The sequence below is a fragment of the Scyliorhinus torazame genome, unplaced genomic scaffold, assembly GCF_047496885.1.
Source record: "Scyliorhinus torazame isolate Kashiwa2021f unplaced genomic scaffold, sScyTor2.1 scaffold_1531, whole genome shotgun sequence".
NCBI lineage: Eukaryota > Metazoa > Chordata > Chondrichthyes > Carcharhiniformes > Scyliorhinidae > Scyliorhinus > Scyliorhinus torazame.
In genome coordinates, this window is record NW_027309258.1 from 33,885 (window position 1) to 44,000 (window position 10,116).

The 10,116-nt window shown below is 45.8% G+C and overlaps 1 protein-coding gene across 1 annotated transcript; it reads left to right on the forward strand.

Moving 5' to 3' along the window:
* The first annotated feature begins 29 nt into the window (after positions 1 to 29).
* On the forward strand, positions 30 to 3,303 carry LOC140407392 (uncharacterized). The gene is given in 3 exon segments (XM_072494924.1): positions 30 to 315; positions 774 to 2,465; positions 2,468 to 3,303. Coding segments are annotated over 2 exon segments (1,428 nt in total). The 5' UTR covers positions 30 to 315; positions 774 to 1,117; the 3' UTR covers positions 2,548 to 3,303.
* The last annotated feature ends 6,813 nt before the right edge of the window (positions 3,304 to 10,116 follow it).

Genomic DNA, 10,116 nt, shown 5'->3' on the forward strand with positions numbered 1-10,116 from the left:
GCCTAATTAGCTCCTCTGTGGAACATAGCATTTCCAGTGCAGGAGGCCATTCGGCCCATCAAGTCTGCACCGGCCCTTGGAAGCAGCACTCCACTTAAGCCCCACACCTCCACCCTATCCCCGTCACCCAGTAATCCCACCTAACCATTTTTGGACATTAAGGGCAATTTAGAATGGACAGTCCACTTAACCTGCACATCTTTGGTCTGTGGGAGGAAACGGAGCGCCCGGAGGAATCCCATGCAACACTGGGAGAACGTGCAGATTCCACAGAGACTGACCAAGCCGGGAATTGAACCAGGGACCCTGGCGCTGGTAAACAACAGTGCTAACCACTGTGCTATCGTGCCACCCCTTCTGGGAGGAAATCAATGTTTCCTCCTTTCCATTGCTTTTCACATTCTGGGGGGTCATTGGTGACTTGCAGCAACTAAAGGAAAATAAATCCTGTCTGTATATTACACACATTTTTAGTCCAGTAATATAGACATGCATCTGTCTGACAGCCTACATGAAGATTTTGAGGCCTCTGTGTTCTGGACCAGAAGCAGTGAGCATGGATCTGTCAATCAGCCTGAATCAGCACCTTAAGGAGAATTGGGAGGGTGAACGAACATTAGATACAGCAGAGTGGGAATGGAGGGAGAGTGTGTGGGATGCAGATTTAGAGCTTTTGGGGAAAGAGAGAGTAACAATTGTTGAATACAAACTTGAATTGTCTTCTTAATTTCTATCCTGTGCTGACAGTGATGTCTTTCTGTAATCTTTTACAGGATATCAGAAGGTGAGGATTCACAGACAGAAATCTCAAACCCAAATTCACATCAAAATCTGACTGCATTACTCAGGCACTCGGGTGCAGAATATTCTTGTTTCTTAAACCTGGAAGGATAAGTGTTTGTCCGTTCTGTCTGCTTCAGAAGGCTTGAACCATCAGTGTGACTGGAAAAGCACCGAGACACACTCAAACACCTGAGTGAGAGTGTTCCATTGACTGTGGAAAGAGCTGTAACCAGTTACACAGCCTGAAAAAACATTGCACCATTCACAGTGGGCAGAGACCGTACACGTGTAAGACTTCAACTGATTGGTCTGGAGACACAAGGGCACCTGCACCATGGAGAAAGGGTGGACTTGTGAGGACTGTGGGAAGGGATTTAGGTACTCGTCTCAGTTGAAAACCCACCAACGCAGTCACGCTGGGACTAGGCCGTTCAGCTGCCTGAAGTGCAGAAAGGGATTCAGTGATTTGTCCAGCCTGCGGCGACACCAGCGAGTTCACACCGGGGAGAAACCATTCACCTGCACTGAATGTGGGAAAGGATTCACTCAGTTACATAGTCTGCAGACACACCAGCGATTTCACACAGGGGAGAGGCCGTTCCCCTGCTCTCAGTGTGGGAAGGAATTCAGTCAGCTAGCCCACCTGCTGTCACATAGGCGAATTCACACAGGTGAGAAGCCATTCAGATGCTCTGTGTGTGGGAAGAGTTTCATTCAGTCATCCAACCTGCAGGCACACCAGCGGGTTCACACCGGGGAAAGGCCATTCATCTGCTCTGTGTGTGGGAATGGATTCACTCACTTAGCTACCCTCCAGACACACCAGCGAATTCACACTGGAGAGAGGCCATTCACGTGCTCTGTCTGTGGGAGGGGATTCGCACACTTACCCGCCCTGCATAGACACTGCCGAATTCACACGGGAGAGAGGCCTTTCATCTGCTCTGTGTGTGGGAAGGGATTCATTCAATCATCCAGCCTGGTCAGACACAATGTCACTCACACCAATGAGAGACCTTTTAAATGCTCTGACTGTGGGATGGATTTCAAAAGCTCTAAGGTACTAATGATCCACCAGCACATTCACACTGAGGAGAGACCGTTCAGCTGCTCTCACTGCACAAAGAGGTTTCGAAGGTCATCCACATTGCGGAGACACCAGCAGGTTCACACCGGGGATAGGCCATTCACCTGCAGCGACTGTGGGAAGGGATTTGGTTATTCATCGACCCTGCTGAGACACAAAGTCACTCACACCAATGAGAGACCCTTTAAATGCTCTGACTGTGGGAGTGCCTTCAAAGGTTCTGAGGATCTGTTGTCCCACCAGCGCATTCACACTGAGGAGAAACCATTCAGCTGCTCTCACTGCGCAAAGAGGTTTAAAATGTCATCCACATTGCGGAGACACCAGCGGGTTCACACTGGGGAGAGACCATTCACCTGTACCGTCTGTGGGAAGAGTTTTGGTGACTTATCGACCCTGCTGAGCCACAATGTCACTCACACCCATGAGAGACCCTTTAAATGCTCTGACTGTGGGATGGATTTCAAAAGCTCTAAGGTACTGATGATCCACCAGCGCATTCACACTGAGGAGAGACCGTTCGGCTGCTCTCACTGCACAAAGAGGTTTAAAACGTCATCCACACTGAGGAGACACCAGAGAGTTCATACCGGGGAGAGCCATTCACCTGTTTCGTGTGTGGGAAGGGATTCACTTGGTCATTCCATCTGCTGAGGCACCAGCAAGTTCACAAGTGATGACAGGGATTGTGATGTCTGCTGATATTGCTGCTGTTAATCACATCCAGAACTGAACCCTGTTCATTCTGAGAGTGGGTAAAGTGGGAGGGTCGGAGGGTTTCTTTCTGCTGGACTGGCCGGGCCCACATTTTTGTGCCCAGTGGGCTGATGCTCTTTGACACTGGGAGTGTTTGGAAACAAAAAGACCTTTATTGTTTGGGTGAACATTAGTATAGTTTTAGGTAGGCTTAATTTAATCTTTCTATGCCTGGAAGACAGCTGCAGTTAGATTTTAAAGGTTGTCTTTGTGGGGGGTTAGCTTCAATCCCAGCTGAGATATTATTGTGTTTCGAGAGCTTTCTCATCTGTCACGCGAGGGGGATATTAGGAAACTCGGTTCAGAAATGAGACCCCAATGTAGCAGGCAATTTAGGGGTTGAACAGACGGAGGGGAAAAAAACCTGCCTGCACAGTCAGAGGGATACACCCACACCTGGCCAAGCTACATTGTTGCAGTCAGACTTTTAAAAAAATTAAATACTTTTATTCTCCTCCTTTTTCACATTTTCTCCCGGATTTACACCCACCAACAACAAACAATAATCAACAACAAATATGTCAAACCCCATAACAATAACAACGATCCCATCCTCCCACCAACCCCCAAACATCACCCCGCATGTTTACATAAACAAATGACAAAAAGGAATCAGGGATTACCCATAGTCATCTTTAATATATACATCCCCCCCTCCCCCCAACCCATCCCCCCCCCCCCCCCCCCCAACTAATGTTCGATGTTATCCAGTTCTTGAAAGTGCATAATAAATAGTGCCCATGACTTGTAGAACCCCTCCGAGCTTCCCCTCAATTCGAACTTAACCTTCTCTAGGGTCACATATTCCAACAGGTCCCCCTGCCACGCCAGGGAACAGGGTGGAGAGGCTGCTCTCCATCCCAGCAGGATCCGCCTTCGGGTGATCAACGAGGCGAAGGCTATGATATCTGCCTCCGCACCCGTTTCCAACCCTGGCTGGCACCCCGAATATGGCCTCCCGGAGACCTGGGTCCAGTTTCACACGTATCACCTTGGAAGTTACCCTAAACACCTCCTTCCAGTACTCCTCTAGCTTTGGACAGGACCAAAACATATGAACGTGATTAGCGGGGCCCCCCCGCAACGTTCACACACATCTTCTACTCCTTCAAAAAATCGTCTCATCCTCGCCCTCGTGAGGTGTACTCTATATACCACCTTCAGCTGTATCAGCCCCAACCTCGCACATGAGGTGGAGGCATTCACTCTCCGGAGCACCTCACACCAGACCCCCTCCTCTATAACTTCTCCCAGCTCTTCCTCCCACTTTGCTTTGATTATTGCAGTCAGACTTAAACCCATTTGTGGGATGCCCCAGATCCATTGTTCTTTGGGACATTCCAGTCTGACTAGCAATTAGCCCATTGCAGAGTCTGATGGCCTCTTTGTCCATCAATGGGAGGTTTGTTGCATACCAACAGCACAACTCTGTTCTTTTGTATAAATGGGAGTGGGCCATCAAATCAGCCAAAATAACAGTTATAAGTTGAAGTGTGGAAACACCAGAAAACCTGTGTTTGAGGGGTTGGGTGGAGTTAGAGAGAGAGAGAGAAGGAATGGTGTTTTAAACAGCTACAGCCGGAGGTTTAGGAAATAGACTGAGAAAGCTTTTTCACAGTAACTTCATTGGAGTGTTGATGTAAGCCTACTTGTGACACTAATAAAGATGATTATTATTATGAAAGTTGCCACCGAGGCAGTCTTTGGTAAAGGGTCATGAACGAATGTCCATAACAGAATAAAAATTGTTTTGTTAAATGCAAGTATCGCCTTTGCCTGTTTGTGCAAGTGGAACGAGAGCTGCATGTTCATGTAAAGTTATGTTTAATGGGAACTAGTGCATTAAGTTTATGAAACTACATGTAATCTTTTAATATTAGGATTGAAGTTTAAAAGTTTAAATATAATTTTTGTTTTAATAAGGTTTGTTTACAAAATAACCAAGCCCTATTTATTTTATTATCACTCCTGGAACAAATCGATCTTTCCGCACTACCTTAAAACTTTATAAGGTTCTGGTCCAATATTTTAGCCACTGGTGAGAACTGACCAGGCGTCCATAACAAATTGGGGCTCGTGGTTGGGATATTCTTATGCATAATTCCTTGTTTGGCTTGGGGTTATCGAACTTAAAGACCGTGGGTGTGTGTGGATCGATTGCCTCCTTTCCCGGTTTGAAATATTGAATAGGGAGTGACTGGAGATGGTCCTTGCAGTTGTTATAAGGTCTCCTGGGGGTGGAGGAAATCACTCGGGAAGATTTAAAAGGGAAATCGAAAGCAAAGCTTTTGAGTTTGGCAGAGGAACTGTAGTTAACTCTGCCAAAAGGGCCAAAGAAGGCAGAGATAATACAAACCATGGTTCAATATCTAAACTTACAGTATCATAGTCTAACCCATTAGAATTAGCTCAAATCAAATTAAAAATTAAAGAATTGGAAATGCTGTAAAAACTGAGAGAAATAGAGATGGCAAATGAAGCCAAAGAAAAAGAGTTTTTCAAAGGGAAATGGAAATGAATTGGAAATGGAAAGGAATAAGATTGAAATGGAAAGGGAAAGATTAGCAAAGGAAGAGAGAGAGAGATTGACCATGGGAGAAGGGCACGAACGGGAGAGAGAATGAGAACTGTAGAAACTGGCACTGGAAGGAGAGTGATAGAAATCAACCTTTTGAGTTAGCTAGAGATGATAGATAAAAGGTTTAAATAAGAGATCATTAAGAGTAATTGCCGAAATCATATTAACCATGAGAGTGAGAAAAGCTGACTAGCTGGGAATTGATCAGATAAGACCTAATTTTCAGAATTTGCAATCGAACAAACTGCTAGAGTCCACAAGCTCAAATAGCAGACAGACCCTTTGTGTTAAAGAACTGGGCTAAGATCCCAGTTCCATTTCCATGGTAATGCCAAGTCAGCCCATAGTGATACGTTCTGATGCGAATTGTGTTTCACTCGGACAATGTTATGGAAAATTACCCCAAATCATTTATCTCTTAAATTGACAGACAGACAGTGTGGTCGAATTGAGCGAATTATCAATTAGTTAAAGCCAATCACAGCTGTAAAGAGGGCAACACTTTAAGATAGTAATCTCCTTAAAAATCAATTGTTGGAATGAGAAAATTCATTCCGGAATCACTTTTACCTATTTTCTAAAACCTATTCTCTCTGCTTGTTTTGCAAAATCACCATTTTATTTTGTTTTAAATCACGCAGTCATTTTGTATTGTGCATCTTGATTTGGAGCTGAATTACCAAAAACTATTATTGTATTTTGAATTCAACGATCTGTATTTGCTAAAGACAATCTATCAGACTAGCTTGCTGCAGGGCGAGTTGGAACTTTCTGAATTTTGTACTGAAAATCGAGCTTAGCAGTAGACACTATAAGCTGACAAATAAAGTTTCAAATATCTTTAGCGAGAAACACAGTCTGGAATCTCTGTTATTGGGGACCTGAGAAGGGGTGACACATATCCAGGGTTCCGAATAGACGCAGGGATCCATCAATTGGCGAGCCAGCCAGGGGCCGACCTGGATTCTCTCAGAGAGCAATGATGAAAAATGTTGGAGACAAGGCAGGAGCTGAGAAAGAAATCCCCCCTAGTCAAAGGTTTAGGAGGGGCATGTTTAAATATATCCAAGGCTTTCTAAGAGTCGATGAGAACGACTTTGAAGCTTATTTTATATCCTTTGAGAAAGTAGCTAAACAATTGAATTGGCCAAAGACGACGTGGGTGGTGCTTGTTCAAATAAAGGTTGCAGGTAGAGCTAGTGATGTGTTTGTCTCACTGTCAGAGGAGGTATCTGGGCATTATGATGTGGTGAAGAAACCAATATTAAGTACCTATGAACTGGTGCCAGAAGCCTACAGACAGAAGTTTGGAAATCTAAGAAAAGAACCAGGTCAGACCCATATAGATTTGGAAAGAATTGAACAAGCTAATTTTGATAGGTGGACAAGAGCACTAAAAATAAACCAAACGGATGTGGCACTTTGGGAAATAATTATTTTGGAGGAATTTAAAGATTCACTTCCCGGAGTAGTGAGAACTCATATCGAAGAGCAGAGCTCAAACGGCTAGACAGGCCGCGGATATGGATGACGATTTTGAATTGGTTTGTAAAGCAAAGTTTAGTGTCGATATCAATTTCAATCTGCGAAGGATAGAAACTGGGTATATGAGAAGTTCACAGGGGTCCATGCAGAGGAGGTGTAGTTGGTGATTGAGGAGAAGGACCCTTGCACTCAACAAGAGGAGCAGCATCAAACAGGGTGGTACTGAAGCATTCTGGGAGAAATCAGTGCAATCACTGAAACTTGGAAGGGGATTGAGGAGGACCCACTGTCAAAGAACGGAATAGGCCCAAACATTACATTGCTGTAGTGTTTCCATCCCTCACTCCTCAAACCCAAAACAATAGGGAGAGAGACTGCACCAAACCTGCGAGAAACACTCTTCTGAGTGTGGATTTAAGAAGGCAGCTGATTGGTGAGGACGTTCTCGTGAATATTTTCCAATCTATTAAAGTAATTTAATATTTAACAGAGGGTTAGTCATGACAGTTGGTGGAGCTTGGCGTTCCACCTGCGAGACGTGGTCAATCATGGATGCTGACAACATCCCTGACAATTACATCTGGGGGAAGTGTATCCAGCTGCACTTGCTGACTGAACAAATGGATCGGTTTGAGCAGCAGCTGCAGGTAAGAAAGAGCAGCCAAATGGCGGGAAGCGTCATAGATAGAAGTAAAAGAGATGTGGTCACACCCAAGGTACAGGAAGATAGATGGGTGACCGTTAGACAGGGCAGACAGTCAATGCAGGAGTCCCCTGGCTGCCCCCTCTCCAACAAGTATGCCCTTTTGGATACTGATGAGGAGATGGCCCATCAGATGACAGCAGCAGCAATAGCCAGAGTGGTGGCACTACTGCTGGAGCGGGTTTGCTTCAACACAAGAAGTATAACAGGTAAGATGGATGAATTTACAGCCTGGATTAATGTGGGGAATTATGATATTGTTGCTATTATGAAGACATGATTAAAAGGACAGGACTGGCAGCTTAACGTTGTGGGATATCTATTTTTTAGACGAGACAGAGGGGGTAGTTGAAGGAGTGGGGGAGTTTCACTACTGGTCAGGGAACATCACAGCTGTGATGAAGGAGGACATCTTGGAGGGATTCTGCAGTGAGGCATTATGGGTTGAACTCACAAAGAGGAAGGATGGAATCACAATGTTGGGGTTGTACTATCGGCCTCCCAACAAACAGCGGGGTACAGAGGAACAGATATATAGTCAGATTCTGGAAGATGTGAAAGTAGCAGGGTTGTTGTGGTGGGTGATTTTATTTCCCCCATAATGACTTGGACTCCCAGGGGTTTGGATGCAGAGCAATTTGTAAGGTCTGTCCAGGAGGGTTTTTTGAAATGTTGATAGTCCAACCAGGCAGGGGACCTTACTGGATCTGGTATTGGGGAATGAGCCCGGCCAGGTGATAAAAGTTTCAGTAGCGGAACATATTGGGAATAGTGATCATAATTCCATAAGTTTTTGAACACGCATGGATAAGAACAAGAGTGGTCCTCGAGTGAGGGCGCAAAATTGGGGGAAAGCTAACTATACCAGAACTCAGCCAGAGCTGGAGAATGTGGATTGGGAGCAGCTGTTTGAGGGTAAATCCGCAATTGATATATGGGAATCTTTTAAAGACCAGTTGATTAGAGTGCAGGACAGGCATGACCCTGCAAAAATGAAGGACAGAAATGGCAGGATTAGGGAATCATGGATGACAGGGGAAATTGTGAGACTAGTCAAAAAGAAAAAGGAAGCATACATAAGGTCTAGGCCAGGTTTTTCAAACTCAGGGGCACGACCCACGGGTGGGAGTCGGGAGGGTCGCAAAGTGATTGGTTGCAGCGTTCCCGAAGGGGGAAGAAGTCCCGAATAACCGGGCCTGGCTTTTAAGAATGCCGCTGCTGGCAGTCCTCGTCTGGTTGCGGTGTTTGAGGGGCGGCGCAAGGCTGAGTTGTGTGCTGGTCACCGCACCTGGGTGGGGGGGGTGGGAACTGGGACCGGCGGATGTCCACGTAGGTGCATGATGCTGACAGTGGTGGCCCCAGCTTGGAGCTCCGCTTTGATGCTTGTCCTCTGCGTGCTGCTCGGCTTGTCCCCCGCCACCGATCGGCAGTATGTGACCTGCGGCTCTGTGGTCAACTATTCAACAGCCGACACAATGTCTGCTTGCACTCCCACAATGTGAAGTCCTGATTGGGCAGTGGTCAGCAGTCTGTGACTGGGGTGGATGCAGCTACTGGACAGTGGCAGCGAAGCTAGGCCAGGTTTGTCGGCAAGGAATACCAATCAAACCAGGCAAGTCAATACGGCTGACACATTGGGAATCGAACCTGGGATCCTGGAGCTGTGATGCAACAGTGCTAACCAGATATCTGATATAACGACTTCCTCTAATTGCCCCAATCTGTATAATTAGTGTTGACATTGTTACGACACCCTGGGTGAGAGCACGGTCAATTCCAGCCCCACAGACCCCGGAGTCCCAACATAAGTGAATTAACCAATAGTTTGTGTATTTTCCTGAGATCTTTGACCCTTGACTGCTCCAATCAATGACTTACAGGCACAAGATTGGAAGTAAAATATGAAAAACTTTATTTATAAGAAGAGATAAACATGTAATTGTAACAATGGAACAACGGTCTGCTAATCTAATTATTCCCCTCACACTATCCCACCCTCCACCCCCACACACATGGCAGGCACACAGTGGGGTAGGGAAGGGTTAGAAAAACAGGCATTAAACTGGGAATGAGAGATCGGTATCTTTGCTGAGGTTGTGATCTTTGCAGGTGGTGATCTCGGAACACGAGGTGTCGAAAACCACCGATTGGTTTGGATCTTTTAGTATCAGCCTTCAATGAGACCTCGGGCTGCAGGAATTCCTCTGGCGAGTCGCCTTTGCCAGATTGATTCTCAATATCACTGAGATAACATTAGAATTCTCTACCTGAGGGTTTACAGCTGGTTCTCCATCCACTCTGCCTTCCAACTGCTTGTCTGGTCTTTGTGCAGGGTTTCTAGCTGTGGTATGAAGAGAGAGAGAAGGGTCTGGTCTTCAGGACCTTTTAGGATTCTCAGGAGAGAAATATCAGACTGGGCTTTTCCCAGCCTTTCAAACAGAGGATTAAGCTTTCACAGGCTTGGCTGGAGAGACTGCTTGCAGCATTTCAATCAGAGGTTACTTTCACAGGCCTGGCTGGAGAATGTTTTAATCACCAGCCTTAGCTGATAGTGAGAGAGTCCAGACCTGGTCACTCCAGGGTTTTAGCAGAACTGAATTAAAATGGAGTCTGCGCTTCTTCATCGCAGAAACCTCAGAAGCACTCTACCAATCAAAATTGAGAACTGAATTAGTCCCGGAATCTCAGAAGCATTGGTTAGCTGCTAGCCAAGTCCATCAAAAT